The following is a 15422-nucleotide window of genomic DNA, read 5'->3' as shown; positions in this document are numbered from 1 at the left end:
ATCATGCCATCCACCGCTCTCTAATGCCCCAAAGCATGCAAATCCACATCTTATATTAGCATTTACAGGATAAATTTTATTGGAAACAGTGTGAAATCTGCCCAAGGCAAATTATTAAAGCGTGGCTATAAATTATTTCCTTGGGCGCAATTAACATTTTTCTCCCTTCGATTCTCTAATAAATAAATATTCTCTCTCAGAAAGGCTGTTCAATGTTACGTGGCTTAATCAAAATCTCACCGCTTCAACTGAACAGCCTAATTTTAAATGAAGATGTTATTAGACTGAAGCAAAAAAAAAAAAAAATAAGAAGAAAAAAAAAAAAACTTGTCACTCATTTCCATTTGTCTCCTGCTGCTAAATTACTTCATTAAACATGAACAGCTTGAGGTAAGTAAAAGCTTAAACGTGTCCTCTTTTCTTTTTTTTCCCCTTTTCAACCAGAAAGTCACTTAGGTGTAATATTGAGGTAAGGACAGGCAATCGTCAGCTGAGGCAACGTTCCAGCACCATCATATGAAGGGATGTTATGAAGAACCAGCTCTTAGCATTGTGTGGGAAGACAGGGGGGACGGGTGACAGATGCTGGTGATTATGAGGGAGATCGTAAACACATATGGAAGCATTATAATTGGATTTCATTATGAGAAAAATACAAGCAAACGTAATTTACTGTTAAATCACCAGCTCCTCATATTCCAATTTAGGAAAAGAGATGTATTCCAGGAAATAAGTTGTTCTATAGTCATTCACAGGTTCCTGAAAATACTACTATTTTTTCTGTCTAGCGCTTACTTAAAGAACTCTAAGCATACAGTAAAACTAAAATAAATTTAGAAAGAAAACACGATCATAAAAAAAAAAAAAGAAGGAGAAAGGAATGGTATGAAGTATAAATTTACAGCAACCAGCATTCCCCTTTGTAAAATTAGTTAAGGCTCTGTTGACATTTGTGTTACTTTGGACACACTTTGGACTTTGAAGAGACCTTTATGCTACTTGAGTGCCACAGACTGAAATGTCAATTCTCAATTGCCGCATGAAAGTCACATCTTAATGTTATCAATGCAACAGTTGGGCAACAGTCAAAGTCGCATCCAAGGAACTAGACAAGGGTGTATAAACTGGGCCAAATCATCTTGCTTCCCTATTGACATTTTGGAAGCTCCCCCCATCCCGTTGCCCACCTTCTTTTCGTACCTGGAGTTCCAAATCCAAATGCCAGTCTCTAAATTTCTTGACAATTTGTCGATGGTGTTAGGGGCGTTTCGAGAGATGGTGCAGCGGTGGAAGGCCTTACCGCCTACTTTAATGGGGCAAATCAACATTTTTCTCCCAAAGTTTTTATATATCTTTTCTAATGACACCGTTGCCAAAACAGGTCTGTAAACAGGACTGTAAATTAACCATTTCATTTAGTAACAGGGGCTTTGACTGGTGTTCAGAGGGCTTTAAAAAAAGCATGTTCGAAGCCATGTTTCGGAGCAAGCCAAGGGCAGAATTCAGAAAGTCTGATCCCCAGTATAGCGAGCCAAGCAGAGGAGCACACAGAAGTAAAGGCTTTCTGGTGAATGAAGGGAAAGAAAGCGCACCTTTTTTAATGGCACACTTAGTTTAAAATGTTTACAACTAGTTAAGTGGCTCGCTTTAGTAGAAAGGTGTAGCCAGCTTTAACCACTTTACACGCGCCATTATAGCAGAATGACGGCCGGAGAGTGATTGCATTATCCTGACTGAACGTCATATGACATCCAGCAGGATAAGCTGCAGGGGCATGCAGCAATTGTGGTGTGGTGCGTCAGTGTGACACACCGCATCTCCAAATCTTGGTAAAGAGCTTATGGACATAGGCTCTTTACCATGTGATGAGCTGTGTCCAATCACAATTCATCACATGGTAACCAGAGAGTGGCGTTTAACGGCTTTTCCTCTATTCATGCTGACAGGCGCGAATAGAGGAGAGCCAATCCCCTGACAAGTGGGGCCCGTGCTGATAATCAGTGCATCGATTATCAGTGGACACCCAGCCTCCTGATCAGTGCCCATTAGTGCCGCCTATCAATGCTGCATATAAGTGCCAATTAGTAATGCCTCAGTGCCAGAGAAAACGTATTTGCAAAGTTTTCTAACAGAACCGAAGAAAAAACGTTTGTTTTTTCCCCAAAATGTGTTATTTTATTTGTAGGGCAAAAAATAAAAACCCCAGTGATGATCAATTACCACCAAAATAAAGCCATTTGTGTGTGCATTTTTTTACAGCTTTTTTCCTCTCAAAACAGACTCATTTGGGGGTTTTTTTCCAGCCAGAAAATGCCTCTGCAAAAAACTGCTGATAACAGCCTATGTGGACACATTGGATAACATGCTGGGGAGTTTATTGGCTGCAGAAAATCTGTCTGAAGCCAAAAAACAGCAGCTGTAAAAAACGTCCAGTGTGCATGCGGCCTTAGGACACAAAATAAGGACCTGTGAGTAGCGACTCATCCTGATCTTAAGGCCCCTTTCACACTTTTGCGACTTCAAAGTCACGCAATTTTGCGCCCGCAAAATTGCCACGATTTCAGGGAATGCCTGTGTAACTGCCATCAAAGTCAGACCAAAAGTAGTCAAGGTACCTTTTTGAAGTCAACACTACTTGGAAATACCAATATGAATGGTTGTCATTGGAAATCATGGAAAACAACTCGTCATGCTACTTTACAGTCACAAATCGTGGGACAAGTTGTTCAAGTGTGAAAGGGGCCTAAAGCTCCACAGCACTAGGACTGCCTCAGGAGAAAAGCTTGGCTCCCACAAATTCGTATGCAATGCTATGCAGTTTGGGAGCCTCAACAAATTAGGCCAACAGGATTCACTTACTAATACTATGTAATTGCAACTCTGCTATATATTTTTATATAGCAGGGCAGGTCAAACCTATACTTAAATTGATTGAAATGACTGCCTCTAATCACTCCAGTCCCAATGTAATTTTCCTAGAAATTCTCATTATTCCTTCAAGCCGCAATCTTATTTAAAACATATATGCATTGAAGGTCAAATCACATTTCAAGAACCAACCATTCTTGTAGTAGGTCCAATTATATGTATAGGGTTACAAAGCCTTTTGTTAATAGGTGTGGACAATATAAAAAACAAGAAAGCAGTCATTTTTTGTAGGAGCAGATGGCTGGGTTTTAAACACATAACTGACAAAAATGCACTAAATGCATGTGCGTGTTTGTTTATGTGCACTGCCATTGAAGTCAATGGGGACAAAAAAAAAAAAACACACACACACACACACACTATGCTGCACACCAAAGAGGCACTTGCACCTTTTCAAAAATCGCACTGCACCATGCTGCATTGATGTGAACGTTCGTTCACCAGAGAGAGTAATGTAATTTCCATTGTCATGCATTGCAGCAGAAATCACACTGGTGTGAAAGGGGCCTTGTCACAAGCAGCAGAAAAAAAAAAACACACACACACACACTTTTTTGAATCAACATTACACTCCCCCCCCCCCCCCCCCTCAGTAGGTCTCTAAGGAGTACATTACTATGCAGATGAGCAGCAACTGTTCTCAAGGAGAGTTCAATACTGGTTCTAGTATAGATCTGTCAAATTACCGTTTTCTCAAAGTCCATCGAAATTTTAGTTCTGAACCCTGATGGGTGCCCATCAAGGGGAGCTATACCGTCATGGAGCTGCCTCGCCAGAGCTAGTTTTATACCTTCCTCTATCTGACCACACGTGGACGTCAAAGTTCCTAGCACCTCCAAGTAACCTCCAAGTAATTTATTCCAAATACTACATATATGAGCAGCCTGTGACTACAAAAAGGGACTTCACATATATGCAGCAAGGGGAAAGTATTTGATCTCTTGCTGATTTTTTACATTTGCCCACTGACAAAAAAAAATGGTCTATAACAGGGGTCTCCAAACTGTAGACCGAAAGTGGCCCATTGGGGGCATTATTCCTCCCACTGACGCCAGAGATGGGGGAACGAATTCTGACACCAATTATGGGGCACTATTCCTCCCACTGACACCAATGGTACAATTTTTTTTACTCCCGTTGACCACCAAGCCAATGGCATTATCCACTCCCATTGGTCACAGTCCGACCCCCTATAGTTTGAAGGCCAGTAAACTGCCCCTTTGTTTCAAAAGTTTGGAGATCCCTTGTCTACAAAGAATTGATTTTCATTTTAATGAATGAAATAAGTATTTGACCCCTTCGCAAAACATGATTTGGCACACATCTCAGGAGAGATTTTGTCCCACCACTCTTTACAGATCCTCTCCAAGTCACCAAGGTTTTGAGGCTGACATTTGGCAACTCAAACCTTCAGCGCCCTCTACATATTTTCTTTGGGATCAAAGGTATAGAGAGTCTGGCTAGGTCACTCCAAGACCTTACTATGCTTCTTCTTGAGTCACTCTGTTGCCTTGGCCGTGTGTTCTGGGTAATTTCATGCTGGAATACCCATTTTCAATGTGCTGGCTCAGAAAAGGACCAAGGGGTGGTGTTCTTGAGGTCATAGGCCCCATTCCTCCTCCTACAAACACAGCAAGTTGAGTTGATGCTAAAGAGCTCAATTTTGGTCACATCTGACCACAACACTTCACCCAGTTCTCCTTTGAATCATTTAGATGTTCATTAGCAAACTTTAGACGGGCCTTTACATGTGCTTTCTTGAGCAAGGGGATTTGAGGGCGCTGCAGTATTTCAGTCCTTCACGGCATAGTGCGTTACCAATTGTTTTCTTGATGACTATGGTCCCAGCTGCCTTGAGAACACTGAAACTCCACAAGGTTAGATCCTGCATTGAGCCCCAGAGCGAGGGAGATTGATAGTTATTCTGTGATTCTTCCATTTGCAAATTGCATTAACTGTTGTCACCCTCTCACCAAGCTGCTTGACGATGGTCTTTTAGCCCATTCCAGCCTTGTGTAGGTCTACAATATTGTCCCTGACATCCTTGGACAGCCATTTGGTCTTGGTCATGGTGGAGAGATTGGAATTTGTTTTCTTCTGTGGACAGGGACCTTGAGGAGAGTGCTCCTAATCTCAGCTAGTTACCTGTATAGAAGACACTTGGGAGCAAGAAAGCTTGCTGATTGACAAGGAATCAAATACTTATTTCACTCATTAGTATGCAAATCAATTTATAAAAGGTTTTTTGAAAAGCGTTTTTTTGTTGTTTTTCTGTCTCACTGTTAACATAAACCTACCGTTAAAATTATAGACTGATCATTTATTTGTCAGTGGGAAAACATACAAAATCAACAGGGGATCAAATACGCTTTTCCTCACCTCACTGTATTAGGAGTTAACAAAATAGTTTAATTTAGCCAACTGGCTCAGTCAAGCTGCTCACATAAAACAAGGATCGCCTACAATAGGGAAGACGAGAATGACTCAAAAAAACATATGGAAGATACCAGGAGTGCCAGGCCAAAAAAGATACTGCCATTGACATGCATTTATCAGGGCAGCGTGGGGTTTTACACACACACCTGGTGGCTGTGCAGTCCTCGAAAAGCTTCTACACACCCGTTACTGTTGGCGCCTCATGTCCATCTGCGGACCCAGGACCAGCACGGTGGGTGCAATCAGGTTAGGGGGAAGGAGACCAGTGAACAGCCATTTGGTGGTCTCTCCTTTCGGATACTAACCTGGAAGCAAAGCATTAAACATCACTTCCCAGTCCTGGTGTCTTTGGGCCACCTTGTGTTTTTTTAGTTCACTGGCAGCAGAGGAGACAAACTGACGGTTTCTTAAAGAGACAGTCATCAATTTTACCATAAAAAAAAAAATAAAAATCATGTCATACTTACCTCTACTGTGCAGTTCGTTTTGCACAGAGTAGCCCCGATCCGAGGTCCCACGGCGGGTCCTCCCCGCAAGCGCTAACCCCCCCCTCTGGGAAACGCTCTTCCAAGGGGGTTAGCTTGTGGGTGCGCTCCCATTTCATACAATTGGCGTCCATAGGTGCCAATTGTATGACTCCCCCCCCCCCCCCCACGGCACCGTCATTGGATGTGATTAACAGCAGCGGGAGCCAACAGCTGCACTACTGTCAATCATCCAAGAGCTCGACCAGAGCTGGGGGGAAAGCAACGAGAGATCACGCCCACGGAGATTCGGGGGATAGGATAGGATCATAGGATGCATTAAGGTGAAAAACCATGAAGGTTTACAACCACTTTGAGGAAGGTATCATCCTAAGAAAGAGAGAGGTCATCATATCCATACCCTAAGAGGGGAAAAAGCTTATCCGACCTAAAAAAATAAATAATAATTTAGGTCCAAAAAATGGGAGCGCATTAGAGTGAAGGTGTCGGGACTCACCTGCATTTTGGAGTAGATGCGCGACATTTTTTAAATCACATAATGGAGGAATATATCATTTAGATCCAGTGCCACACATTTCTGGGACAAGATATTAATTGGGACTAAAGCAACCATTTTCACTAAATTATAGATCACCTTTGGATTTAGACTGTTTTTATCTTACAGTTTGGTTTTATTTTTGTTTTAAGCACATGCTATATTTATAGGAGGTTTGTATCACATAGAGTTCCACATAGTATCATATTCCTTAGGGAGCACCGCATAATTTTTACCAAATTGCACATATGAGCTTGCAGGAAGTCATTAAAAAAGTGCAAGCAGCACCCTTTAATTACTGTATTTTTGAACACTTCCAGGAAATCACAATACAGTATATTTAAATATTTATCAATAGTTAGCAAGGAAGTTTTCACAGCTATTTCAAAATATTCATTCAAATAAATCTCTAATCAAGAACACTTACTGTATTTATTGGCGAATAACATTCACTTTTTTACCCTGAAAATAGAGGGTAAACTGTGCCTGCGTGTTATACGCAGGGGGCTATGGAGAAAAAAAAAAACTGAAAATTTCCTCTTAAAGTTAAGGTGCGTGTTATACGCCGATAAATATCATCATTTTGTTTTCTTATACGCGTGGCCACACACAAGACACATTTTTAATATTTTCATGAGGACCTTGGAGTGTCTAAATTTTTTCGCTGCATAAAAGCTTGTATTTTTTGCTAAATGTTTACATGGGCAGGCATGTATCTATTGAAGCATAGTTTTCTGATTATCAGGCTAAACATTCCAACATATTCAGTGCCAGAGCCAAATCAACATGACTGCCACTCTCTCCATCAACCTCACAAAATTAGATCATCTTCAGTGAAATGTTAAGCACCTACTTGAGGTTCAGACCAGTTGTTTGCTCCAGATTTTCCCAGCCTTTTAACTTCTTCAAAGTTTTCTAAAATACAAAGTGTTTTAGTAGAGTGAAATTCAGGTAAAATAATAAAAAAAAGTAAAAGGAATATTAATCTTGCACAATATTTTATTTAATTGTGGCCTATAAATGCTTTTTCACAAAGTTCTAAACTTTTATGACCGTACGGATTTCACGTTGCCTATAAGTTTCCAGTGACCATACACCTAAGATTTTTACCCAGCCCAACCATTAATCCATTTTCCTCTGCTGGCTGCCATGCTAACCCACACTAGCTTTAATGTCTTTAGCCACTGAACTCAAAACAAGCATGCAGACGTTCAATAAAAAAAAAAAAACACAACACAAGCATGCAGACTGACTTCCTCATCTGCATACTTGTTCAGGGTCAAAAATAAGTATTGAAGCCAGGGAGTCAAGCATGGCAGGTAGACAACCAGCATTTGCAGGGGAGATTAGCACTGGCAGCCCCATAAGCAACTGGTACCTCAGAAACTTTAAAGTTGATTAAAGAAACATGGAGAATATCAAGGCTCCTCACTTCTTCGAAAAATGCCAATTGCGCTTCTGCCATGCCGAGTCTTGCTTCAATACAAAATTAATGGCATAGAAAAAAAAAAAAAAAAAAGTACATTTAGGATTTTATTTTTTTTCGCAGACTTAAAGCGGATGTGCCATGGGAAAAAAAATATTAAAAGCCAGCAGCTACAAATACTGCAGCTGCTGACTTTTAATATTAGGACACTTACCTGTCCTGGAGTCCAGCGCCGATCGCAGCAGAGGACGAGCGATCGCTCGTCTCTCTGCTGCTCCCCCCGCCATCCTCAGTGAGGGAACCAGTAAGTGAAGCGCTCCGGCTTCACTACCCGGTTCCCTACGGCGCATGCGCGAGTCGCGCTGCGCCCGCCGATTGGCTCACACGCTGTGTGCTGGGAGCCGAGTGTTCCCAGCACACAACGGGCGACAGACGGGAAGTCAGAAAAACCCGTCTTTTGCCGTAGCGTGTGGCCGGAAGTGGGTGCAAATACCTGTCTTTAGACAGGTATCTGCACCCCCCTCCCCCTGAAAGGTGTCAAATGTGACACCGGAGGGGGGGAGGGTTCCGATCAGCGGGGCTCCACTTTAGGGTAATGAAACCAGAGAATAACATAATGGAGAGGGGGACCTTATCTTCCTCCAAAAAAGCTAGGTATACACATCAAAATTCATCTAAGGTGTACTTTTACATACAAAGTGTACCTTTGCCTACATTCTCAGTTCAAGAGCCTGGTTGATTTTACCTGAAGAAAATTCTGGAACTATATGGTGAACAGCTATTTTGTCATAGTATAAGGTCTTTTAGAATTTCAAACGTCATTCTGTTCATGATTACCGTATTTATCGTCGTATAACACGCACTTTATTCCTCTGAAAACAGAGGGTAAACAGTGCCTGCTCTTTAAACGCCGATATCATGTTTTACCAGCAGGGGGCGGGGATGGGGGACCTGACCCTGGAACAGCGCTCTCTGCATAGTCTGAAGTTGAAAAAAACAAAGTCACTTGCCAGCCCCTTGTACACCGCTCTTCCTGTGCCATTGTAAAACGAAGCTTGTAAATGTCTCTATAGCTCTGTTTTTTTCAGGCTGCTCTACTCTTCCTCTGAGTGTAGCTTTGATTGGAGGAGGAGGAGAGCAGTCACATGCCCATCAGAGGAGAGCAGTCATGTGACCAGGTCAGTGAAAAAAAACGGAGCTATTGAGGTAAATGGAAGCTTCGTTTTGCAATAGGAGACACAGGAGGAGCTGTGTGGAAGGGGCTGACAGTGATTTTTTATTTTTTTTACTTAAAGGGTCACTAAAGGAAAAAAAAATTTTAGCTGAAATGACTGTTTACAGGGCATAGAGACATAATAGTTAACTGATTCCTTTTAAAAATGATTAAAAATTGATAAAAAAACAATCATATAATGTGCCTGCAGTGTAGTTTCGTTTTTGCTGTTGTTTGCTGGTTCTCTGATGTACAGAGAGCCACTAGAGGGCAGTCAGCCAATAGAGAGCAGTTATACTTTGTCTAAAACTCCTCAGCACCAATCCAGTTTCGTTTTACACACAGCTCCTTGATTAGTGACCACCGTGAGAAATCTCCCAGTACTGTGGTTATCAGGAAACAGGCAACCAGGTAGTGTCCAAAACAGAGAGGATTTACAGCAACATCAAAGCAAAAACGAACAATGAGGACATGAAACCAGGACTGCAGCAAGGTAAAGGAAGCTATTTAGCTAAAAAAAAAAATTCCTTTAGTGTCCCTTTAACTGTAGAGAATGGGGGTCTCCTGGGAGTGCAGGGGGGCTGTGTACTGGATGGGGGGGATGTATAATGGATGGGGGCTGTATACTGGGGAGGGGGGGGGAATGTAGAATGTATATGGGGGGGGGGGGCTGTGTACTGGATGTGGGATGTATAATGGATGAGGGCTATATACTGGGAAGGGGGGCTGTATAATGGATGGGGGCTGTATAATGTATGGGGGGGGGGGGGATGTATAATGGATGGGGGGGGGGGGGGATGTGTACTGGATGGGGGGGGGTGTACTGTAAAGGGTGCCGAGAAAAAAGGGATTTTTAATACAGCTTACCTGTAAAATCCTTTTCTTGGAGTACATCACGGGACACAGAGCGGCATATTCATTACTATATGGGTTATATGGAGTACCTTCAGGTGTTGACACTGGCAATCTCAAACAGGAAATGCCCCTCCCTATATAACCCCCTCCCATAGGAGGAGTACCTCAGTTTTGTAGCAAGCAGTATGCCTCCCAAAATGGTCCCCAAAAAGAGGGGTGGGAGCTCTGTGTCCCGTGATGTACTCCAAGAAAAAGATTTTACAGGTAAGCTGTATTAAAAATCCCTTTTTCTTTATCGTACATCACGGGACACAGAGCGGCATATTCATTACTATATGGGATGTCCCAAAGCAATGCTCACAATGAGGGGAGGGAGAACATCTCCAAGACAAAAGGATTTAATTTAGAGAATACTCAAATCATAATAAATCCAACTTAGTTGAGAAAAATAATCTTAAATTTTAAATTTAACTCAAAAAAGAGGAGCCCCCGGATTCCGAGGGTCTCAAACTGCAGCCTGCAGCACTGCCTGCCCAAAGGCTGTATCAGAATTCCTTCTTACGTCCAACTGGTAGAACTTTGTAAACGTGTGGACAGAAGACCAGGTTGCCGCCTTGCAAACTTGAGCCATAGAGATCTGGTGGTGTGCTGCCCAGGAGGCGCCCATGGCCCTAGTAGAATGAGCCTTTAATGATACTGGAGGAGGCAACCCCTTCAAGCCGTAGGCCTGAGTGATTAATTGCTTAATCCACCTAGAAATGGTGGACTTTGCAGCTGCCTGCCCCTTCTTGGGCCCATCCGGTAATACGAACAGCACATCTGTTTTCCGGATCTTCTTTGTAGCTTTAAGATAGGCCTTCATGGCCCTGACAATATCCAAGGTATGCAGCAACCCTTCCTTTCTGGAAGTAGGTTTAGGGAAGAAGGATGGTAATACCAAATCCTGGTTCAAATGAAAACTGGATACAACCTTCGGTAGGAAGGAAGGATGAGGGCGGAGAACGACCCTGTCCTTATGAAAAATAAGATATGGTTCCTTACAGGATAAGGCCGCCAGTTCCGATGCTCTTCTTGCGGAAACTATGGCGACCAAAAATACTAACTTTTTTGTCAGTAAAACCAAAGGAATTTCAGCCATACGGCTCAAACGGTTGTTTCTGTAAATTTGACAGAACAAGGTTTAAATCCCACGGGCAAAGCGGGGATTTAACTGGAGGTTTAATACGTAAGACCCCTTGAAGGAAGGTCTTAACCAGCGAGTGGGTGGCCAGCGGCCGCTGAAACCACACTGACAGAGCAGAAATCTGTCCTTTGATTATGCTTAATGCCAATCCTTTATCCACTCTTAGCTGGAGAAAACTTAATACTCTATCGATGGTAAATTTGCGAGAAAGCCATCGCTTGGACTCACACCAGCCTACATAGGCCTTCCAGACCCTGTAATAAATCACCCTAGAGACCGGTTTCCTGGCTCTGATTAGGGTAGAGATTACTTTCTGAGACAGACCTCTACCCCTGAGAATCAGGGATTCAGTTTCCAGGCCGTCAAATTTAGATGCCGTAAGGCAGGGTGGAGGATCGGACCTTGCGATAGCAGGTCTGGCCGTAGAGGAAGAGTCCAAGGGTCTCCCACTACCATCTTTAAGATTAGTGAGTACCATGCCCTTCTGGGCCATGCTGGAGCTACCAGGATGACTGGTATGTGCTCCACCCGGATCCTGCGCCGCAGGCGGGGTAGTAACTGGAGCGGGGGAAACGCATAAAGAAGTTTGAACTGATGCCAAGGGCAAACCAACGCATCGGTTCCGCAGGCCATCGGATCCCTTGAGCGGGACATGAACCTGTCTAGCTTCTTGTTGAGTCTCGATGCCATGATATCCACGTCCGGCACTCCCCATCTTTGGCAGAGTGCTTGAAAGATTTGTGGATGCAGAGACCATTCCCCCGGCAAAAGAGTCTGGCGGCTTAAGAAGTCCGCCTGAAAGTTGTCCACTCCTGGAATGAATATTGCCGATATGCAGGGCACATGAGCCTCTGCCCATAGGAGAATCAAGCTCACCTCTCTCTGAGCGGCTTGACTCCTGGTTCCCCCTTGGTGATTTATGTATGCCACGGCCGTGGCATTGTCTGATTGAATTCTCACCGGGAACCCCTGCAATTTTGACGTCCAAGCCCTGAGGGCTAGTCGAGCAGCTCTGAGCTCCAAGATGTTGATGGGCAACTGCTTCTCTGGCGTTGCCCAAGTACCTTGGCGAGTGCAACCATCCAAAATTGCTCCCCAGCCCGTCAGGCTGGCGTCTGTGGTCACTATCTTCCAAGCCACTGGGCTGAAAGACTCCCCCTTCAGTAGATTCTGAGGGTCTAACCACCAGCACAGACTTTGTCGGACTCTTGATGAGAGCGGCAACGGGATATCCAAGGCCTGCGGCCTTCTGCTCTATGCTGACAGGATGGCTGCCTGCAGGATGCGAGTGTGGCTCTGGGCGTATGGTACCGCCTCGAATGTGGCCACCATCTTGCCTAGTAATCTCATACATAGGCGAATAGTCGGTTCCTTCTTGCTTAGAACCAGTAGGATTAATTCCTTGATGGCTTTGACCTTCCTCAGAGGTAGAAACACTCTTTGTTGTTCTGTGTCTAATCTCATGCCGAGATATTCCAACTGCCTTGTGGGCAGGAAAGCTGACTTTTCTCGATTTAGGACCCAGCCGAACTTCTCGAGGTATTGGACCGTGAGGGCCACTGCTCGCTCCAAGCCGGGAGACGAGTGATCTATGACTAGGAGGTCGTCCAGGTATGCTAGGATCGTGACCCCTTGGATCCTTAGTTTGGCTAGGATTGGAGCTAGGACCTTCGTGAACACCCGGGGGGCCGTAGCCAACCCGAAGGGAAGCGCCACGAATTGGAAGTGACGCGAAGCCACCATGAAGCGTAGATATCTTTGATGTGGCTGATAAATTGGAAGATGAAGGTAGGCATCCTTTATGTCTATGGACGCCATGAAGTCGTCCTTTTGGAGTGTGGTAGCTGCTGACCGCACGGTTTCCATCCGAAATGAGCGGATCTCTAGGTATGTATTTACCATCTTTAGGTCCAAAATTGGCCTGACATCTCCATTGGACTTCGGGATGATGAATAGGTTGGAGTAGAAACCTAGCCCCTGTTCCAGGACTGGTACCTCTACTATTACTTCCTGGGAAAGTAGATGATTTAATGCCGACATTAATGCGGCTCCTTTCTCCGGATCGTTTGGAATCCTCGACTCCTGGAAATGAAGAGGAGGAAACCTTAGGAAATCTAATTTGTAGCCCGTGGCCACGGAAGACCGTACCCACTCGTCGGGAATGCTGGCTTCCCAAACCTCTGAAAAGAGTCGCAGCCTTCCCCCCACCTTCGTGGGTGGGGGCGCCCCTTCATAAGGTCGGCTTGGGGGCTGGGTTTGCGAACCCACTGCTTTCTGCCTTTAGCAGCCTGTCCTTGTGATTTGCTGTTGAAGCCGAAGTTTGCTTTCGCAGGAGGCCGTCGATACTGTTTGGCATTAGAGGGCCCCTGCCCAGGGGAGTACTGTCGTTTAAACGCAGGCCCCTGAAACTTCCTCTTAGTTGGCAAGAGAGTACTTTTGCCATTTGAAATGGTTTGAATGTATTTATCTAGGTCTTCTCCGAAGAGTCGTCCTCCATGGAAGGGGAACCCTACCAGGAGCTTCTTGCATGGGGGCTCAGCCTCCCAGCTTTTTAACCATAAGAGTCTTCTCATATGGATAAGGGATAACGATAAACGTGACGCTTGCTGGATAGAATCCTTAATTGCGTCTACTGTAAAACATATGGCCTTAGGGACATCCGAAAATTCTTCTGCCTGCTGGGCAGGAATAAGTTTAAGCATCTGCTTAACCTGATCCGATAATGCTTGAGCAACCCCAATCGCAGCCACGGCTGGCTGTACTACTGCCCCTGCAGTAGTGAAGGAGTTCTTAAGTAGTGCTTCCAAGCGTTTATCAACTGGATCCTTGAATACCTGTATGTTTTCTACAGGGCATGTTAATGATTTGTTAATACATGAGATGGCTGCGTCCACTGCAGGAGTAGCCCATTTCTTGGAAAATTTATCTTCCATAGGATATAGGGCAGAGAATCTTTTAGGTGGTAAGAAGATTTTTCTGGCTTGTTCCAATCTTGGAACAAAACTCCCTCTAGTAGAGGGTGGATCGGAAATACTGCATTGCTTTGAGGCGCCCTCAGTGAGCCCGAAGCTGAAACCGTAGATACCTGGAGATCTGGTACTGGCAAGTTGAATGCATTTATGGACCAAGTCCGTTAAGGCTTGAGTCCACCAGCTCTCCCCTTGGGAGACTGCTCCAGACTCCTCTGTATCCGGATCTTCGATCCCTGAACCTACTTGGTCCTTGTCCAAGAGGTCGTCCAATTCCCCTGAGGAAAGGACCTCCTCTTCTGAGGGTCTGCGCTCGGGTGACGGAGATCTAATCCGTTTACTGCCCCGCATAGCTGTGGCTATCATTTTTCCCATTCTTTTCTCCATCTCTCTTAAAGAGGTGAGTAATACCTCGTCCGTGACCATCTTAGGGTTGGACTGACCCGCGCCAGCTCCAGCCCCAGATCCCGATGGCCCCAAGGCTCCCTGTGGGGAAAGCAGCGGCATAACTTTGTCCGAGACCTTAGACTCTCCGGATGCCTATGGTACAATACCAAGGTACACCTGCTACCTATTGGTATTTGGAACTATAAAAGTTAATTGCCCAAACACCTGTTTGGGGGATAAAAAATGCTTCCTCTCCCCTAGATGACTTTTTTTTTTTTTTTTTTTTTTCGTTTTTGTTTCAAATCCAGGAAAGAAAAAAGCATTCTGTCCCCCTGAGTAGTATTGCAAAGAAAAACTATGAGATGGAAAAGAAAACAGCCTATTTCTAGGCTTGAAAAACAGTCTTCTGAAGACTGCAATATCCTTTCTGGCCACTGTGAGTCCTCGGCGCCCCGTGCTGCCGTTCTGGTCTTTCCTCCCCCGTTCCAAAGTATTGAATGGAACAAACAAGGAAGGGCCGCCCCTTCCTTAAGCCACTGACCCGCCCTTCCCCCCCCAGCAATCTCAAACAGGAAATGCACCTCCCGACAGGGGGGGGGGGGGGGGGGTTTGGGAGGAAGGGACCTCTCTGTTCCAGCAAACTGCAGCCTGCAGCCTGGAACCATGAGGAGGTCAGCGTTTTGCCTGCTTTGCAGGCTCTGAGGAGGAAGACTGAATGGAGCATCGCCTGGAGGCTTGCAGGTAAGCACAGCTCTCTGACACACACATATATTTTTATATCACACAGGCCCCACTCAATGCTTTTCCAACACTACAAGGGAGGTCACATCTTATGGGGAATAATACATATAGAGCCATCCTATCTTTATGATATGTGACTAGTTTGCCAGATGCAGTGCATAACTTTAGGCATGTCCCCTGTGACCCCCCAGAAAAAAACCTGCTAAGAACCAAGTTCCGCAAGTTTTCCCCTCACTTACCTGCTCCATGCCGCAGGACTTTGCC

The 15422-nt window shown here is 44.6% G+C and overlaps 1 protein-coding gene across 1 annotated transcript in view; it reads right to left on the bottom strand.

Moving 5' to 3' along the window:
* Positions 1–15422, bottom strand: part of MAD1L1 (mitotic arrest deficient 1 like 1) — a 915026-nt gene that overhangs the window by 876697 nt on the left and 22907 nt on the right. The window contains exon 9 of the mRNA XM_040356690.1: positions 7238–7299. Coding sequence (XP_040212624.1) covers positions 7238–7299 — 62 coding nt within the window. The remainder of the gene's footprint in view (positions 1–7237; positions 7300–15422) is intronic.

Source organism: Rana temporaria, chromosome 6 (genome assembly GCF_905171775.1).
Source record: "Rana temporaria chromosome 6, aRanTem1.1, whole genome shotgun sequence".
In the NCBI taxonomy this organism is placed as follows: domain Eukaryota; kingdom Metazoa; phylum Chordata; class Amphibia; order Anura; family Ranidae; genus Rana; species Rana temporaria.
The sequence above is the reverse complement of the archived record's forward strand: the minus strand, read 5'-3'. Positions and strand labels throughout refer to the sequence as shown.